Source organism: Mobula hypostoma, chromosome 2 (assembly GCF_963921235.1).
Source record: "Mobula hypostoma chromosome 2, sMobHyp1.1, whole genome shotgun sequence".
Classification (NCBI taxonomy): Eukaryota; Metazoa; Chordata; class Chondrichthyes; order Myliobatiformes; family Myliobatidae; genus Mobula; species Mobula hypostoma.
Genome location: NC_086098.1, coordinates 79888521 through 79909543, shown reverse-complemented (window position 1 = coordinate 79909543; position 21023 = coordinate 79888521). Strand labels below are relative to the sequence as shown.

Sequence of the window (21023 nt, the reverse complement as noted above, 5' to 3'; positions counted from 1 at the left end):
CTAAATCTCAATTAATTCTCAAAGTGTGAGAGATTCCTTTGCTGAGTTTATAGGGCACTGTCCATTATAGCACAGTACAGGCCCTTCAGCCCACGATGTTGTGCTCACTTTTTAACCTACTCTGAGGTCAATCTAGCCCTTTCTTCCTCCATAGACCTCGAGTTTTCTATTATCTATGTGCCTATTCTTAAATACCCCAGGCAAAGTTTTCCGTGTAATCACCACTCTCCGTGTAAAAAACTTGTCTCTGACATCCCGGCTAAACTTTCCTCCATTAAAGTTACACCTCTGGTATTAGTCATCTCCACCCTGGGAAAGAGTCTCTGACTATCCCCTTGATCTATGCTTCTTATCATCTTGTACACCTCTATGAAGTGACTTCTCATCCTCCTTCTCTCCAAAGACAAAAGCCCTAGCTCACTCAACCTGTCCTCATAAGACATTCTCTCCAATCCAGGCAGCATCGTGGTAAATCTCCTCTGTACTGTCTCTAAAGGTTCCACACCCTTCCTATAACGAGTCAAACAAAATATTCCAAGTGTGGTCTATGACCAGGGTTTTGTAGAGCTGCAACCTTTTTGTCCTTCAAGTCCATGCTACCTGTTGTTGGAACTCCAAATTCTTCACCTTTTTCATGCCTATAATCTCTGCATATTCTCTAAAATACAGAAATTATGTGTGTAATCTTATTTTTGTTGTTCTGTTTTAAGTTTACTTTGAAAGACCTCATTCCACGCTGAAAGAATGAAGAAATAAATACCTTTGATGTGCGTAAACATTTCGGTAGAACATGAGTGTGGCCTTATTATCAGCACAGATCACTAGATGTGAGTCATAATGCTATTCCTAACAGCTGGTGTCTCTGACACCATTGAGTGTTTTGTGATGATAACGTTTACTTCATTATTATCAGCTTCAAATCCTTTGTATGAAAGGCTGAAAATCACGGTTGAATTCCTTTGCTACAGATACCTGCCTCCCTCACTCCCTCTACTCCTCTGAGGCCCACGTTTACCTTGTTGGGCTAACTTTACAATTACTTCTCATTGAATGTGTGGCCAATATACACTCAGTGCCACTTAATTATGTACACCCATAAAGCTGCTGTTTATTGCAATTAGTAATCTGCCAATCATGGGGTAACAGCTCAATGTATGAAAGCATGCCAACCTGGTCAGTTGTTGTTCAGACAAACATTAGAATGGAGAAGAAATGTGATCTAAGTGACTTTAACTGTGGAAGGATTGTTGGTGCCAGACAGGGTGGCTTGAGTATCTCAGAAACTGCTGAGCTCCTGAGAATTTCTGTCAGTATCTCCAGTTGAACTCTGTTTTTATTTGTGTGTTTTCCCCCTAGCTGTCAGTCTGTGGTTCTGTATTGCCATGTGCTCCTGTCCCCACTCCTGCTCTACTCAGGCCCCTGTATTACTGAGTACTCCGTCACTCATTGTTTCTCATTACTACCAGTATTTCTGCCACCTGTGTCTCATTGTGCTCCACCTATCATCTGCCTCTCTGTTTATTGTTCAGTATATTTCAATCCTGTGTTTTCCCCTGTTTGTTTCCAGATTGTTCTAGTGAGTTTTCCTGAGCCTTTCCAGCATTTGTACCTGAACTCTGTCCATCTGAATATTGACTCTGCCTGTTTCCCAATGGTTTTTGTATTTAGAAACCATAGAAAAACTACAGCACAGAATCAGGCCTTTTAGCCCTTCTTGGCTGTGCTGAACCATTTTCTGCCTAGTCCCACTGACCAGCACACGGACCATATCCCTCCATACACCTCCCATCCATGTATGTGTCCAATTTATTCTTAAATTTTAAAAAAGAACCCGCATTTACCACCTCGTCTGGCAACTCATTCCATACTCCCACCACTCTCTGTGTGAAGAAGCCCCCCCTAAAGTTCCCTTTAAACTTTTCCCCCCTCACCCTTAACCCATGTCGTCTGGTTTTTTTCTCCCCTTGCCTCAGTGGAAAAAGCCTTCTTGCATTCACTCTATCTATACCCATCATAATTTTATATACCTCTATCAAATCTCCTCTCATTCTTCTACGCTCCAGGGAATAAAGTCCTAACCTATTCAACCTTTCTCTGTAACTGAGTTTCTCAAGTCCTGGCAACATCCTTGTAAACCTTCTCTGCACTCTTTCAACCTTATTTATATCCTTCCTGTAATTTGGTGACCAAAACTGAACACAATACTCCAGATTCGGCCTCACCAATGCCTTATACAACCTCATCATAACATTCCAGCTCTTATACTCAATACTTTGATTAATAAAGGCCAATGTACCAAAAGCTCTCTTTACCACCCTATCTACTTGTGACGCCACGTTTAAGGAATTTTGTATCTGTATTCCCAGATCCCTCTGTTCTACTGCACTCCTCAGTGCCCTACTATTTACCCTGTATGTTCTATCTTGGTTTGTCCTTCCAAAGTGCAATACCTCACACTTGTCTGTATTAAACTCCATTTGCCATTTTTCAGCCCATTTTTCCAGCTGGTCCAAGTCCCTCTGCAAGCTTTGAAAACCTTCCTCACTGTCCACTACACCTCCAATCTTTGTATCATCAGCAAATTTGCTGATCCAATTTACCACATTATCATCCAGATCATTGATATAGATGACAAATAACAATGGACCCAGCACTGATCCCTATGGCACACCACTAGTCACAGGCCTCCACTCGGAGAAGCAATCCTCTACTACCACTCTTTGGCTCCTTCCATTGAGCCAATGTCCAATCCAATTTACCACCTCTCCACGTATACCTAGCGACTGAATTTTCCTAACTAACCTAATTTTCCTAAATCATTTCTCTGGATGTTTTGATCTCTGCCTGAACTTTGACGTCAACTTTGTTTGCACCTCGGGATTTGTTACTTAATTAATATCACTGTGTGTACAGTACTGAGTCTGCAATTGGATCCCTGCTCTAGCGTCCTGACAGTTTCACACATAACAGTCTCTAGAATTTACGGAGAAACAAAAAAAAAATCAAATGAGCAGTTGTTCTGTGGCCCTTGTTAATGAGAGAGATCAGAGAGAATAGGCAGACTGGTTCAAGTTGACAGGAAGGTAACAGTAACTCAGATAATCATGTGTTACAACAGTGGAGTGCAGAAGAGCAGCTCTGACACACAACACATCGAATCTTAAAGTGATGGACTACAGAAACAAAGACCACAAACATTTTATTAGGTACAGGAGGTATGTAGTAAAGTGGCCATTGAGTGTATATGAAGTGAACATTATCACCACAAAACGCTCAATATATTTTCACTTTTATAAATGATTATCAGTCTCAGTTGAATTGTTTCTTTACCTTTAACTGTATTATGTCCTGATCCTATATATCTGTGAATCATAGTGAAGTTCACAATGGAAAATTATGTTAAATGTGCACAAGGGGGAACAATTTTAAGGTGATTGGAGGAACGTATAGGGGGATGTCAGAAGTCAGATTTTCACACAGTGGTGGGTGTATGTAATGCACTGCCAAGGATGGTGGTAGATGCATATATGTGTTACGGACATTTAGGAGACTTGTATAGGCTCATGGTTGGAAGAAAAATGGAGGGCTACGTGGGAGGAAAAGGTGTTATTTTGTTATTTTTTGCACAACAGGCCCTCTTGGCCCAACAAGCTTCACTGCCTATTTAACCCTAGTGGCCCATCTATTTAACCCTAGTCTAATCACAGGACATAAGAGTATAAGGACAATTTACAATGACCACTTAACCTACGTCTTTGGACTATGGGCAGAAATCAGAGCAGCTGAAGGAAACCCAGGAGCTCATGGAAAGGAAGTACAAACTTCTTACATTCAGCATCAGAATTGAACTCTGAACTCCGACACCCTGAGCAGTAATAGTCATGTCAACTGCTATGCTACTGTGACACTCCCACCTTCCCTGCCACTAAAAACTAACTTGCAACTTTCATGCTCCCAATTCTGATGAAGGTTCATGAACCTTCCACAGATATTTTCTGACCTCCAGGCATTTCCCATTTCTGATTATAGGCAGGTCATTGTCCTGGTGCCCAGGCCGAACAATGTACTCCTTCTCTGAATTAAGAGTTGTGTTCCATTCGTTGTCTGATGAAAATCAGATGTCCAAGACACCCCACTATAGGAAACATCTTCAACACTTTCACTCTGTCTAAGCCTTCCAATACTTGATGGGTTTCAATGAGATCCGCCCCCCCCCCCACTCTTCTAACCTCCAGGGCGTAGAGGCCCAGAGCCATTAAACACTCCTATGTTAACCATCTCATTCCTGGGATCATTCTCATGAACCTCCTCTGGACTTTCTCCAATGCTTCAAGATAACCTTTCGGAAAAGCCAAGGAATCCTGTAGAAGAACTCCGTCTCTTTGCACGTCTAATATTTCTGTCAGAGGGTTAAGTGATGCATGCAGCTTATTTTATTTATTTACTCATTCATTTTTTAGAAATACAGTGCAGAACAGGCCCCTCTGGCGCATTGAACTGCTCTGCCCGGCAACCCATCAATTTAACACTAATCACAGGACAATTTACAATGACCTTTTAACCTCCTAACTGTCTTTGGACTGTGGCAGGAAACTCGAGCACCCGGAGGAAACCCATGCAGTCACAGGGAGAACATACAAACTTCTTATAGTTGGCACAAGATTTGAACTCTGAACTCTGATGCCCATGCTGTAATAGCACTGCACTAACCGCTACATTACCATGGTGACTTCTTACCTGTGGACATGGGTGAGATTTGATCATCTAGCTCCCTCTAGCAGAAAAAGGGATCTATTTTTTCCCTTCAGGGCTGAAAAATAGGTCCAATTTATCGACTTTACACTCCCTATCCATGGATTCATCAAAGATTCATCAAAAGCTGAAGGCATTTCTTTGACATGAACTCATTAGAGTTTTCACCCTTTCACTCTGAGGGAATATGTGAAGTTGGAAAAGGCTAACATTATACCTGCTGACAGAACTATAAGGGTAGAGCAAGATACTTTGAGAGAAAGAAGGTTAATTGCAGAGCAGCTGAAGACCCTTGACACTGCAAAGTTTCCAAGCAGCAGACACACAGGCTGTTCTGCAGTACACTCAGCCAATTAACATGAAAACTCTGTGACAGATTCTGTTGAAGTCTCAGGTCAGTCTAAAACACAAAAGGGCCTAGACAATTTCACTTCTGAACAGAACACCAGAGGCCACCATACTTTGAGCAGATTGTCTATTATCTTACAATGGAAAAGTCGAATAAGAACCTTCCACAGACCCTAGTCAAGTAGTCATACAGAAATAGGCCATTCAGCCCACCATATTAATGCTGACTATTGTGCCTACCTAGATGTATTTCATTTGCCTGCATTAGGACTGTGCCTTTTGCACTTTACCTATTGAAATGCCTCTTAATGTGCCTCCACCACTACTTTTGGCAGCCCACTCTACATATCTATCTCACTCCATGTGAAAACCATTCCGTTCAGAACCCTCATAACTTTCCTCTCTCTCTCACCTTTTGTATTAGACACCCTTACTATTTGGGAAAAAAAAATCTGACCATCTAGTCTATCATAAAAACATTTGTAGATCATCAAATATGAAATATGAAATTCCTTTGACATATGTGTTAATCATACAAACATGAGAAAATTTGCAGATGCTAATTATTAACACACACAAAATGCTGGAGGAACTCAGCAGGCCAGGCAGCATCAATGGAAAAGAGTTAACAGTTGACGTTTTGAGATGAGACCTTGAACTGATGAAGGGTCTCAGCCTGAAATATTGACTATTTACTCTTTTCCATAGTTGCTGCCTGGCCTGCTGAGTTCCTCCAGCATTTTGTGTGTGTTAATCATTAGTATGCTCCAGTAAAGGGTGGCATGGTAGCGCAGTGCTTTGCATCATGCTTTACAGCACCAGCAACACAGGGTCAATTTCCACAGATGTCTGTGAAGAGTTAGTACATTCTTCCTGTGACTGCTTTGGTTTGTTCCTACAGTCCAAAGACATACAGGTTAGGTTGAGCAGGTTGTGGACATGCTATGTGGTGCTGAAAGCATAGTGACACTTGTGGGCTTCCACCAGCATATCCACAGACTGTGTTGGTTGTTGACACAAGGATGCATTTCACTGTATGTCCTGTTGGAAGAACCAGAAGTTCTTTTTTTTCCCTCAGCCAACATTCCTTTCAAATGATCAAGGGTACAAGTTCACCTTTTAGCTTGCCGTGTCACTGCACAGGTTTGCCCAACTGTTTGGCTGTCAGGCATAGCACAGAGGAAGTACAAATCTCACCTTTGATTCTCATTTGACAGCTCGCTGTTTTCCCTCTTCCAAGATCTCCTGGGCTTCCTGGCCACGTCCACCGTAATCCATCATCAATTTCCCAGACCCTATCTCAGTGCCAGGCCTCTGAAGCAGACCCTTATTTGGTTTCTCTGTTGCATTTGGAAGCTACAGCAATCACAGTCAAAAGAAAACAATTACTTTTCCAGCAGAATACATTAATTCAAAATGAGTGAGAGTGAAAGAAGATGCAGACTCTGCCAGTGATATCGAGGCTTGCTTTCTTTTCTTTCTTTCCTGCCAGCTTCAAGGATCAACTCCCACCACCAGATTGTAAGTTGGCCCGAAGAGCGAATGAAAGAAGATCCCATTGAAAGCTATCAGATATTGAAAGGCCTGGATAGAGTGGGAGTGGAGAGGATGTTTCCTATGGTGGGGGAGTCTAGGACCAGAGTTACCGTCACTGAATACAAGGTTACCCCTTTAGAACAGAGGTGAGGAGGCATTTCTTTAGTCAGAGGGTGGTGAATCTGTGGAATTCCTTGCTACAGATGGCCTTGGAGGCCTAGTCATTGGATGTATTTAAGATGATAGGTTCCTGATTAGTAAGGACGTCAAAGGTTACAGCGAGCAGGCAGGAGAATAGGGTTGAGAGGCATAATAAATTAACCATGATGGAGTGGCTGAGCAGACTTAATAGGTAAAATGGCCTAATTCAATCATCTTAAAATGTTGCCACAGTACTAGTTATAATAACTTCCGTTCAACAGGAAGTGCTAATCTTTCAAATGTTGCAGAGTGTATTTCAAAACAATCAAGCTATCGTTCTCCTCTCTGTTCTGTCATTAATAGGCATCTAATTTTGTGAGAATGGTTATTTGATTATGAAAGGTCTGTTTGCATCACAGCCAATATGTGGAAGTTATCCGGATGAAAATTTGAAATTCTATGTTTATTGCCTGTTCTAGGATATTGACAATTTGATGAGTCCAGAGATAAAGGGCAAGTCCAGGCCTGAAACTGGAGGTTGGAGACCTGATAGGCGTGAACCTTAGAGTCCGGTCCCAACAACTGTAGGCCCGGAGCTGGCCTGTCCTTAGGTTGGAGGCCTCTGTCTGTGAGGGGGTGGGAGGGGCTTTTTTTCCTGCTGTTGTTGCTACTTGTGTTGTTCTATATTGTGTGTTGTGTTGCATTGCTCTGCCAAGCATTGTGAGTAGGCTATGTTGGCATTAGAGTGTATGGCGACACTTGCAGACTGTCCCCCAGCACATCCTTAGGTGTGTTGGCTGCTAATGTAAATGACACATATTTCACTGTATGTTTCTGAATCTGAATATCTTTCCACTTACAATACAATTAATGATTAGAAAGGAAATTGTGTTTAAAATTCCAACAGTGTTCAGAAAACAAATTGCTTTTTAAATTCCACTCTAATTTATTTGAATATCGCCAAATTTAAATCCACCACAGACCAGCTGCAATCAAACAGTGTTACAGTGCATGAACACTGAAGAAATTTTTTTCATTGAAGATAGTCCTTGATGTATTTAACAGTGGCTTAGTCGCCTTTCGTTTGAGAGAATCAAATCTAATTCACCACCTGTAATGCAAGGTTTCAATCACCAAAAGTGATATTAAAATCTACACAGAATAATTTACCAGTTTCAAGTAGTCATTTTCTTTTAAAATCACAAGTAAAAACTTTTCAAACTCTGGAAGTTTAAATTTCAGAGCCTTCTCAAAGGTAGAGTTAGCAATATATATAGGCATCTGTTAGTCTCGTGAGACCATGGATTTGCGTCTTGGAAGGTTTCAGGGCACAGGAATGGGCAAGGTTGTATGGAAGACCAGCAGTTGTCCATGCTGCAAGTCTCCCCTCTCCTCGCCACCAATATTGTCCAAGGGAAGGGCATTAGGACCCATACAGCTTGGCACTGGTGTTGTCGCAGAACGATATGCGGTTAAGTGCCTTGCTCAAGGACATAACACGTTGCCTCAGCCAAGGCTCGAACTAGCGACCTTCAGATCACTAGACGAACGCCTTAACCACACTTGGCCACACGCCAACACTAAGTTCTCATGGAAATGATTTCTGTAGCGACCATGCTCAATTTGCAGATAATCCTGGCTTCTAGTTGAATAATTTTGTAACCTAATACAAATCGCACAGAAATCTGACTCTGCACTATGCATAATTAACAGTTAAAGATGCATTAAAAAGGCACAGAAACTCCTGTCTAGTTTCTCAAAAACCCATCTTAAATCCTTCATAGGAAAGGTGAAGCCACATTTGGGATACTTTGTACATTTTTGGTCACTCTGTTACGAGAAAGATGTTAGTAAACTAAAAACCGTGTAGATTTACCAGGATATACACTAAAGATTCTGCAGATGTTGGAAATCCAGAGTAACACGCATAAAGTGCTGAAGGAACTCAGCAAGTTAGGCAGCATCTATGGAGAGGAATAAAGAGATAAACATCGGCTCTGTATTCCTTTCTAGAGATCTACCAAAATGTTGCCTGGACTTGGGGCCTGAATTCTAAGGAGATGTTTCGTAGTCCAGGATTTTATTCCCTGGACATTGAGGATTGAGAGGTTGCCTGATAGAGGTTTATTTGATCATGAGGGGCATAGACAGGGTGTACACACATTGTCATTTTCCCGGGGAGGGGGTGCTAAAAACAAAAGGCACAAGTTTAAGATCAGAGCGGATTAAACAAATTCAACCTTTTTCTAGATTCTCAAGTTCCAACAACACCTATGTAAATGCTCTAGACTCTTCCAAAATTATTGATATCTTTCCTGTAGGTAGGTGTCCAAAAATGCATACATAACTCCAAATAAATCCTCACCAATGCCTTATAGAACTTTGACATAACATCCCAACTCCTGTACTCAGTGCCCTGATTTAAAATGGCCAATGTGCCAAAAACGACCTCATCTCCCTTTGATACCACTATCAAGGAATTATGGATTATACATTTTTTTAAAACTACAAATGGTCGTAGAAAATGTAAATGGAGTAACTTACAGCAGTCTGCTCATAATAGTCTCTACTGAAGATTTCTGAACCCTAGAACAACAGGTCCAGGGTACAAGATAATTGACTGAGCAGGAACAGGCTTCTTCACATAAGGTATTTGGAATGAGCTGTCAGAAACAGTGACTGAAGAGAGAAGATTGGCACATTTAAAAACCACCTGGATAAATGGATGGATAGGAGAGGTTTAGAGGGCCAAGCACAGGCAGATGAGACCAGCTCGCTGGGCAACAGTTGGCTGCAGGGGTTGGTCTTAAGGGCCTGCTTGTATCCTGTGTGACTCAAAACCCTCAGAAGTAACCTGAAGATTTGAGAGTTAACTGAAAGCATTTCCAGAATGTCAAATAAAGTACAATTAATTTCTGTTCATACAGATTAGACACTTTACCTCAGTGCTGCCTAGAGCTTCATTCTCATGAATTGTTGTTATTGAGTGCCGCGGCTTCACCACATAAAAAGAGACAAAAACAGGGAAAGTTTTGAATACATTTTTCACTGATGACACTGCAGGGCACAGTAAAACTTTGTATATATTTACAAGGCAGTGCTGTGATTTTTTAAAATTACAGTTCATTGCTTTAAGGTTATTAGAACAGAGAGATCAACAAAACACTGGGGAGATTTCAAAGTAGGTGAGCAATGTTAAAACAGAAGGTAGAAGACATTAGTGAATAAGATTTCTACTAGCAGTCAACTGAATATTTCATTATTCTGTATAATATATCACCGGTGTTGCATAGTTTTAGCAAATTACTTTAAGCAGTGCAAATGCTGTCTGCTTTGATGGGCTGAGATGTGGGATTGTTAATATATCCACACTAGTTAAGCAACTTGTCAAAAGAGTATCACATCATCACACAGTTCCCACTACAAATATGTACATAAATAGAATGACATCAAAGCTGCACAGTTAGTAAGATACTAACTTGTACCCTGGACCTGCTGTTCTAGGATACAAAAAAAAACGATAAGCCACCACAAGAGCATGCTATTACAGCTCAGGGTGTCGTAGTTTCATCACCTCCTGTCTGTAATGAGTTTCTGTGTTCCTCCCTGTGAACGTATGGATTTCCTCAGGGTGCTCCAGTTTTCTCCCACATTCAAAAGACGTAATGGTTAGTAGGTTAATTGTTCTTTGTAAATTGTCCTGTGATTAGGTGAGTGCTAACTAGGTGGGTTTCTGAGCAACACGGCTCGTTGGGCCAGAAGGGCCTGTTCTGTGATGTATTTCTTAATAAATAAAAAATAAATTTAAAACTCTTCAGTCAAGAGAGTGTTCTATGTTAAGAGCGGACTAATTTACCCTGGAATCCTTTTCTTCTACCACTTGTAGTGTTTCTTAATGCACAGTCCATAGTTCCTTGATAATGGCATCACAGGTAGATAGGGTCATAGAGAGATTTTGGCACATTGGCCATCGGAAATCTAAGTACTGAGTACAGGGATTGGGATGCAATGTTGAAGTTGTATAAAGTGTTAGTGAGTGCCAATTTGCAGTACTGTGTGCAGTTCTGGTCACCTACATACAGGAAAGATATCAATAAGTCACTGAGTCATAGAGAAGTATATCACAGAAACAGGATCCAGGCTGAAACCATTTAAACTGCCTACTCCCATCAACCTGCACTGGAACCATAGCCCTCCATACTCCTATCCAAACTTTTCTTAAACATTGAAACCGAGCTCACATGCACCACTTCAGCTGGTAGCCCATTCCACACTCTCATGACCCTTGAGGTGAAAAAGTTTCCCCTCTGGTTCCCCCTGAAATTTTTACCTTTCACCCTTAACCCATGACCTCTAGTTCCAGTCCCGCTCAACCTCGGTGGAAAAAGTCTACTTCCATTAATCCCATCTATGCTCCTCATAATTTTGAATACATCTATCAAATCTCCTCTCAGTCTTCTACATTCTAAGGAATACAGTCCTATCCTGTTCAATCTTTCCTTATAACTCAGGCCCTCCAGACCCAGCAATATCCTTGTACATTTTCTCTGTACTCTTTCAACCTTGTTTACATCTTTCCTGTGGGTAGGTGACCAAAGCTGCACAGAATACTCCAAATTAGGCCTCAACAACAGCTTATAGAACTTCAACATAACATCCCATCTCCTGTACTCAGCACTTTGATTTATGAAAACCAATGTGCCAAAAGCTTTCTTTACAAACCTATCTACCCTATAATGCCACTTTTAATGAATTATGTACCTGTATTCCCAGACCACTTTGTTTTACCACACTCCTCAGTGCCCTACCGTTCACTGTGCAAGACCTACCCTAGTTGATCCTACTGTCATGCAAAACCCCGTATTTGTCTGCATTCAATTCCATCTGCTATTTTTCAGCCCATTCTTCCAGCTGATGCAGATCCTTCTGCCAGGCATGATGACCTTCCTTACTGTCCACAACACCCCCAATCTTGGTGTCATCCACAACAAAGGAGCTGGCACACCACTAGCCATAGGCCTCCAGTCAGAAAGGCAATCATCTATTGACACCCTCTGGCTTCTCCCACAAAACCAATGTCTAATCCAATTTACCACCTCATCTTGAATGCCAAGCGACTGAACCTTGTTGACCAGCCTCCCATGTGGAACCTTGTCAAATGTCTTGCTGAAGTTCATGTTGCCACTTTCCACTGCCTTGCCTTCATCCACTTTCCTGGTAACTTCCTCAAAGAACTCTACAATATTGGTTAGACATACCTACCGTGCATGAAGCCATGCTGCTGGAGTAACTCAGCAGGTCAGGGAGTATCTGTGGAGGAGAATAAATAGTTGCTGTTTCAGGCCAAGACCCTGCATCTGGACTGCAGCTCATGAGGAGACAATGGTGCCTAACAGCGACTCCTTTGTCTGCATCTTTGGAAAAAATTTTATTTCCATCTTCAATGTCTCTATTTTCCCCTTTCAGGGTTCTTTTGAAGACCCTGACCTGGAGTTACATGCTGACTTCGGTTCTTTGCGGGAATGGGACCCGCTCTCAGGGTTTCACAATTGGTCGTTATTCAATATGCCAAGGATGCGGCCTAAGAGATTAGCTCGCCTTCAGAGTTCCGGGATCTCGCGGCTCTGGAGACAGGAGGACTGAAGGTCGGTGTCTCTGAGGGAATCCGGGATGTTACGGGAGGCGGAAGATCAAAAGCAGCCAGCTGGCTGCTGGCTGTGTGCCCAGAGACCCGAGTTCTTTGGGCACAGAGCTTGGAAAAATCAACGCAATGGACTTTTAACATCGTAAACCAGCAAGTTGTTTGTCATGTCTCACCTCTCGCTGTGAAATGGAGACATCTCTTTCTCCCTTATTAGGGAGGGAGAGAGAGCCTGTGGTATGTCAAATACCGGGTGAACAAGTAGTCCTTTGGGGAACTGTAAGTCTGTGTCTTTGCTGTTACTTTACTGCACGCTTGAGTGGGGGGGGGGGGTGTCGATGCTGTTTTTGGTGGGGGAGGGGGATTGCTGCTTTGCTGCTTACACCTGGGAGCGGGGAGCTGGGAGGTCTGTGGGGTTTTAACATTTAACTGTCATTCATTCTTTGGGGCACTCCTCTATTTTCATGGATGTTTGCAAAAAAAAAGTATTTCAGGATGTATATTGTATACATTTCTCTGACATTAAATGTACTTTTGAACCCTTTGAAGGAAGCGAGCAGAAGCCAGGCCGTACTGCACTGCAACCGCAATACAACAAATTTCACATCATGTAAGATATCACAATAAAACTGATTCTGATTCTGAACTGGAACTATACATAATGGATGCAAGTGTTAGTCCTCGGATGCCCAGTGCCCAGGAAGATGATCAGGAACAGCTTAATTTCTGCCCTTCTCTTTATCAAGGTGGATGGGGTTCTGTTGGAGTCTGTGATCTACAGCTGCACTGTTTAGTGATGGTTCCCACTCCTAAAGCTCACTGACCAGCCGTTTTTCGATATCCCAAAATGTGGCCTAAAGATGTGCATCTTTGGAGTGAGGCCCTGTGGACAGGCCGAATTCATGCTGGTGTTGCCAGCTGAGGAGTCATGGGAGAAATGGAACATCATGAACAGTGGATCAACTGTCATAAGCCTCTGTAGTCAGGTGATATCTTGGTGGTGGGGTCCCGTTTGGGTAGCCTCCAACCTGATGGCGTGAACATTGATTTCTCAAACTTCTGGTAATGCCCCCCCCCACCTCCCCCTTCATGATTTCCCATCCCCTTTTCCCTCTCTCACATTATCTCCTTGGCTGCCCATTGCTTTCCTCTTGTGCTCCTCCCCCTTTTTCTTTCTTCCATGGCCTTCTGTCTCACTAACTTCCCAGCTCTTTGCTTCATCCCTCCCCCTCCAGGTTTCACCTATCACCTGGTGTTTCTCTCTCCCCTCCCCCTACACCCCTCACCTTTTAAATCTACTCCTCAGTTTTTTTTCTCTGGTCCTGCCAGTGCTTAGGTCAGAAACGTCAACTGTAGTTTTTTCATAGATGATGCCTGGCCTGCTGAGCTCCTCCAGCATTTTGAGAGTGTTGTTCAGATTTCCAGCATCTGCAGATTTTCCCTTGTTTGAGATTAGATCCCCTCTATTCTGTGGCTGCGCCCTTTGGTCTTAGACTCCCCCACCAAAGAAAACATCCTCTGCACATCCACCCTATCAAGACCTTTCAACGTTCACTAGGTTTCATTGAGGTCACCCTTCATTCTTCTGAGTTCCAGTGAGTACAGGCCCAGAGCCATCAAACACTCTTCATGTGACAAGTCTTTCAATCCTGGAATAACTTTCATGAACCTCCTTTGAACACTCTCCAATGTCAGCACATCCTTTCTTAGATATTGGCCTAAAAACTGCTCACAGTACTCCAGTGAGGCCTCACCAGTGCTTTATAAAGTTTCAGAATTATTTCTATTCTGGTCCTCTTGAAGTGACTGCTAACATCACATTTGCCTTCCTCACCAATGACTGAACCTGCCATTTAACCTTTAGGAGTTCTGCACAAGGACTTTGAACCTCAGATTTTTGAATTTTCTCCTCATTTAGGAAATAGTCTATCCTTTTATTTCTTCTACCAAAGTGCATGATCATACACTTCCCCACACTGTAATCCATTCATCATTTCCTTGCCCATTCTCCTAATCTGTCTAAATCCTTCTGTAGCAACTCTATTTCCTCAAAACTACCTGCCCCTCTACCTATCTTCATATTGGCCACAAACTTTGCCACGAAGCCATCAATTCTGCCATCCAAGTTATTGACATATAACATAAAAAGAAGTGGTCACAACACAATCACAAACACAAACCTTTACTACCACTCTTCATCTCCTGTTTCATCCATGCTAGTATCTTTCCTATAAGACCATTGGCTCTTAACTTGTTAAACAATTTCATGTGCATCACCTTGTCAAAGGCTTTCTGAAAATCCAAGTACACAACTGCTTGTTATTTCTTCAAAGAATTCCAACAGATTTGTCAGGCAATCTTCTCCCTTGAGGAAACCATGCTGACATTGGTCTATTTTATCATGTGCCTCCAAGTACCCCAAAACCACATCTTTAACAATTAACTGCTGAGGTCAGATTAACTGGCTTATAATTTCCTTTCAACCTCTCTTCCTTCTTGAAGCGTGGAGTGAAATTTGCAATTTTCCATTCCTCTGGAACCATGTAGAAATAATTGACTCTTAAAATATCATTAGTGATCTTTCTGATTACTGATTACTAACGTCTCCACAATCTCTTCAGCCATTTCTTTCAGAACCCTGGGGTGTATATCATCTGATCCAGGTGACATATCTACCTTCAGACCTTTCCAACTTCCTAAGAACTTTCTTTCTGCTATTGGCAATTTCATACCCTTCTGAACCTCTGACACTCTCGAACCTCCAGCATTCCTGTTGGTATCTGCCATAGTGAAGACTGATGCAAAATACTTATTCAGTTCATCCACCATTTTCTTGTCCCCCATTACTACCTCCCTAGCATCATTTTCCAGCAGTGCGATATCCTCTCTCGCCACTCTTTTACACTTTATGTTGGCTTTAACTTCTCTTGTTAGCCATGGTTGTGTCATCTTTCCTTTAGAATACTTCTTCCAATTAATAAGTTAGTAAAGAGGTTAGTAGGTAGTGGGCATGCTGTGTTGGTACCACAAGTATGGTGACACTTGCAGGCTGCTGCTCTCCACATCTTCCAACCGCATTGGTTGTTGACGCAAACAATACATTTCACTGTATGTTTCGATGTTTTGATGTGCATGTGCTTGTATGGTCCTCTCTTTCCCTCCGACAACCCAAAGACAACTCAACTGATTAATTGGTTTCAGTAACTTAACCCTTAATGTGGGGTAATGGCAAGAAGAAGAGTAGGGAAGTTGACGAGCAAGTCTGAAAGAGAACTTGCAGAGAAATTTGAAGAGGGTGAGTGGAATCAATGGGATTGCTCTCATGGGTAGACAGTACAGAATCAATGAGCCGAATGGCTTGTTATTAGCATGGAATAAGATAAGAATAATGCATCCCATCCCATCTCCAAATATTTGGCTTTCACCAAGCTGTAAGTAACCCTTTATTAAAATAAGCAAGACAGCTGAACCGGCAAATTTGGTCTCTTGGCTAAACTCAGCGCAAAGAATTGTTTACCATGGTTTGTCCACTGAATGGGGAAGAAAGTCTTTGGCTGATACAGTCTGACAGTGGTGAATTGAGTTCCTGCTTCATTGTGGTGACAGTTCAAGACTTCCAAATTAAGATAGAGCCATAGAGTCATAGAGCACGACAGTACAGAAACAGGCCCTTCAGCCCATCCAATCCATGCTGACCACTTATATTGCCTAGTCCCATCAACCTACACTTAGGTCATAGTCCTCCACACCCTTCCCATCCACGTAGATACCCAAACGTCTCGTAAGTGTTGAAATCAAACCCACATCCACAACTTCCTCAATCACAATACGCTGAGGGAAGAGGTTCCCCCTCAGATTGCCCCTAAATATTTCACGTTTCACCCTTAACCTATGATCTCTAGTTCTATTCTCACCCAACCTCAGTGGAAGAAGTCTGCATGCATTCACCCTATCTATACCTTTTGTAATTTTGGATACGTCTCTATGATCTCCTCTCATTCTCCTGCGCTCCAGAGAATAAAGTCCGAACCTATTCAATCTATCCTTGTAACTCAGGTCCTCAAGTCCCAGCAACATCCTTGTAGATTTTCTCTGCACTCTTTCGAGCTTATTGGTACCTTTTGTGCAGATAGGTAACCAGAACTGACAACAATATTCCAATTTCAGACTCACCAGTGTCTTATACAGTATTCTCCTGAGTTTTCAACGCAAATTGTTTCATCAATATTGACACAAAGAGGGAAACCTCCTTGTTATTTTTCAATTGCCTCAATGCTGTAATTCAGTGACCAGTTATGAAGAAAGAAGTATCCTATATCAACATGCAATTGCCAAAGAACAAGGAAATTGAAATCTATCAACGAACACAATGGCAAGTATTTGAGATGTGTTAAACCCCACCTTAGTCATAACCATGCATCAAAATCGAGAGAAAACAACACATCATAGCTTAAGAAAGAATTATTGACCAGCATCTCACCTTTATATAGAGAGAATGAAGACTGCGGGAAAGGTTAGAGGTCATGTAGTAATTACATGGGGCAATGGGAGAGAAGCGAATGTGTGATCCAGAGGTTAGACAAGTGACAGGTGAGAGAGACAGAGGTACGGATTGGGGCATGTCCTGGGAGCACGGCATGGTCTGGTACATTTCATAGCACACACTGGGACGCGGGACAGACGCTAGGATGGCAGATAGCGGGAAGAGGCACTGTTGAAGAAAAGCAGAGAGTAAAATAGATGGGTTAACATTACAAACAAAAAAAATTGCTGAGTTACATTCTGGAGGTGAAATTTCTACAGGAGGTAACTTTACCAAATGAAAAACAATGTGAAAATATTTTTAAATCAATTTTATTAGTTATTAACTGGAATACATTCAATGGCCACTGTACAGCTGCTCGTTAATGTAAATATCTAACCCACCAATCGTGTGGCAACAACTTAACGTAGAAGCATGCAGTCATGGTCAGGAGATTCAGTTGTTGTTCAGACAAACATCAGAACAGGGAAGAAATGTGGTTTTGACCATGGAACGATTGTTAGTCCCAGACGTTGTAGCTTGAGTATCTCGGAAACTGATCTCCTGGGAAGTCAGAAGGGAATGGCCAGACCTGTTCAAACTGACAGCAAGGCAACAGTAACTTAAACAACCACGCGTTATAATAGTGAGTTGCAGAAAAGTATCTCTTCCGATTCGTCTGGGGATATAAGATGGAGTGGTCAGAACGACCGTCATGCACAAGTCCCTGGACAATGGGGGCAAGAACATCCCCAATGTTGCCCTCACCCTGATGACCAGCTTTGTGTGTGGCTGCATCAGGTTGTGTGTAGAACCAAGTACCACTATGTGCCCAGGTTCTACCTGTCGCCCTGGCTATGAAGGATGGGTCTGGCCTCACTCCCGCGCAACGCCTCAGTCAGCTGGTTGTTGCCGCCATACATGTCCTTCATAGAAAAGTTCTTCCAGGAGACGCCTTTGACCACAGGGCCATCAGGCAATGGTCGGCACGTAATGTCCTGCAGGCACTGCAGGAGAAGAACGTGATGGACACAGTGGGGTCGTTCCCTGAGCAAACCGTCCAGTTCATCTGGCAAAATGCCTCATCGCCAGATCTCACCAACAGGCACCAAGACCTCGCCTGGCTGGCAGTGAGAGGGGCCCTCCCAGTCAGAGCCCTCCTGTACGCCCGGAACATTGTCTCCGCACCCCACTGCCCACGGGAGGACTGCAGTGAGGAGGAGTCTGTGACCCACCTCTTTGTACACTGTCAGTTCGCAGAGAGGGTGCAGAGGAAGATGGACAGGCTAGTGTCACGTTTCATCCCCAGCAGCTGTGTAACAGAGGACTCTCTGATCTACGGGCTGTTCCCGGGGACGCACACTGAGACCAACATCCGGTGCTGCTGGCAGATCATCAACTCGGTGAAAGACGCTCTTTGGTCGGCCCGAAACTTGATGATCTACCAGCACATGGAGATGTCCGTGGGAGAATGCTGCCGACTGGCACATTCTCGGCTGCAGGAGTACGTGCTGAGGGACGCACTGGTGCAGCCACTGCAAGGGCCCGGTGGGGAAGGACCACGGTTTAGGGTTCTTCTCCTGTGGGAGTGGGAGGGGTCGGGTGGCGGGGACTATACCCCTCAACAACAATGATATGGTAAGGTGAACAACTGGAGTGCAACGTGGGTGGCCAAAAGTACGGATATGTACAGACCATAATGGAAACATATGTAAAGGATGGAAAGTTATTGAATGGTTTATTGTATATAATTTTATTTTTTAATAAAGTATATTTTGAAAAAAAAATCTCTGAATGCACAACACATTGTACATTGAAGTGGATAGATTACAGTGGCAGAAGACAGGTACAGGAGGTAACGAATGAAGTGGCCACTGAGTGTATGTTCTGTGCTTATTCGTCCATTTACAATGCTGATAGAGTTGAGAGTTAGTCAGACATCAAATTGGGAAGAAATATGATCTGTGACTTTAACCATGGAATGATTGTTGGGTGGTTGAGTATCTCAGAAAGTACTGAACTTCTAGGATTTTCACCTAGAACAGTCTCTAGAGTTTACAGAGAATGGTGCAAAAATCAAAAAAAATCCAGAGAGCGAAAGCACCTTGTTAATGAAAGAGTTCAGAAGAGAATGGCTAGACTAGTTCAAGTTGAAAGGAAGATGGCAATAATTCAAATAACTATGTGTTATTACAGTAGTGAGCAGAAGAGCACCTCTCAACACACAACACATCAAACTCTGAAGTGGAAGACCATATCAGGTTTTACTCCTGTACCTAATAAAGTGGCCACTGAGTGTACTTTTATGAAGAAAATGATGATGCAGTATAAAGACTGTCAATATAGGTGTCAATAGGCCTCCAAATGTAATTCAGAAAACAAATTGGAATGATAAACTTGAACCAGTGCACATAAGGACAAGAGATTCCACAGATGCTGGAAAACTAGAGCAACACACACAAAATGCAGGTGGAACTCAGCAGGTCAGGTAGTATCTATGGAGAGGACTAAACAGCCAACATTTCAGGACAAGACCCTTCATCAGGACAGGAAAGGAAAGGGGGCAGAAGCCAGAACAAGAAGTGCAACGATTACAAGCTGACAGGTGATAGGTGAGACCTGGTGAGGGAGAAGGTGGGTGCGTGGGGGTGGAGGGAATGAAAAGAGAAGCTGGGAGGAGATAGGTGGAAAAGGTAAAGGGCTGAAGAAGAAGGAATCTGACAGGAGTCGAGTGTTGGCCATGGGAGAAAGGGAAGGAGGAGAGGCACCATGGGCAGGTGAGGAGAAGAAAAGGAGTAAGAGGAGAACCAGAGTGGGGAATAGAAAAGGAGGAGTGAGAAGTTAGCGAAATCACTGTTCATATTGTCAGGTTGGAAGTACACGAGGATATTGAGTGGAACACACAGTACTGTCCTTCATTAGAGTTCCAAATTGACCACCTTTAAAGCTATAGAGGCATGCAAAGAAGTTCAAATCTGACTGCTTTGGAAGAGCATAATAAAGAGAAGTATGTTACACTGGTACCCTATTAGCACTGCCAACAAAATACGGATCTGCATAGCACACAGCAAGAGTGAAACGTGGTGCTGTTAATGGAGTCACTACTTCAGAGCAGCAGAAATCTGGGTCCACCGATGCTGTCTGTGTCCCTGTGAACACATCTTTCCTCTCACTGCTGGGTGGCACAGGAGCACAGCAGTTAGCATAACGCTTTACAGTGCTAGTGACTGAGGTTCAGCTCCCACCGCCGTCTGTAAGGAGTTTGTACATACTCCCCGCGACTGTGTGGTTTCCTCTGGGCTGCTCTTAAAGGAGATCTTAAAATCTTAAGGTTAAATCTGAAGATTTTAAGAAATTTTTAAAAATTGAACAGAAGAGTAAAATCATTAATATTCACCAGCTTGCCAGCTTATCAACCATGGGCATGTTGATCACTTTGGCAAGCCAATCAGAGCACTTACATCACTAGTGCTCATCCAATGGGAGTGTAGCATATAGAGGCCCCGTTTAGAGCCATTTTGCTTAACAATCTTCATTCCTGGTAATTGTTGGATTAGACTGTATAAATGTAATTTTTTTGTCATTTTAACTTTTATTGCCTGCTTGTATTTTATATAACTACTGTACCTATATACATGTGACTGTTCAGTATGTTTCCAAGTGGTCACAGTGTGAATATGTAATTGTTCAGTGTGTCCCCCTAGTGGTTGCATTTGTATGATTCTGGAAGATTTTCTGGTGTTCCATTATTTGAATAGAGGGTATCTGATTGGTTTACTCTTAACTACAAATTTGAATGGAACGTTTATTATCTGTGGTAGAAAAGAGCTGAGTAAGTAGGCTCGTCACCTTTACTCATTTTTAGTCTTTTCTTTTCATAGAAATTTTTTTTTTAACCAGGGTATTCTCAAAGAGTTTGAACCTTTACAGAAGAGTCTACCATGGACATTGAATAAAAATTACCAGGGTAGAACATAGAATGGTATTGCACAGTACAGGTGTTCTGCCAACCTTTTAACCTGTTCCATGGTCTAACTTACACTTCCCTCCAACACAGCTATAACCCACCAGTTTTCTTACATC

The 21023-nt window shown here is 42.6% G+C and overlaps 1 protein-coding gene across 11 annotated transcripts in view; it reads right to left on the bottom strand.

Moving 5' to 3' along the window:
- The window catches only part of mlip (muscular LMNA-interacting protein), a 218853-nt gene that overhangs the window by 14480 nt on the left and 183350 nt on the right, over nucleotides 1-21023 (bottom strand). For all 11 annotated transcript variants that reach the window (XM_063039197.1, XM_063039204.1, XM_063039222.1 and 8 more), the window contains 3 exons: nucleotides 16899-17129; nucleotides 9719-9772; nucleotides 6298-6456 (listed from right to left, as the gene is read on the bottom strand). In XM_063039197.1, coding sequence (XP_062895267.1) covers nucleotides 6307-6456; nucleotides 9719-9772; nucleotides 16899-17129 — 435 coding nt within the window. In that variant the 3' untranslated portion in view covers nucleotides 6298-6306. The remainder of the gene's footprint in view (nucleotides 1-6297; nucleotides 6457-9718; nucleotides 9773-16898; nucleotides 17130-21023) is intronic.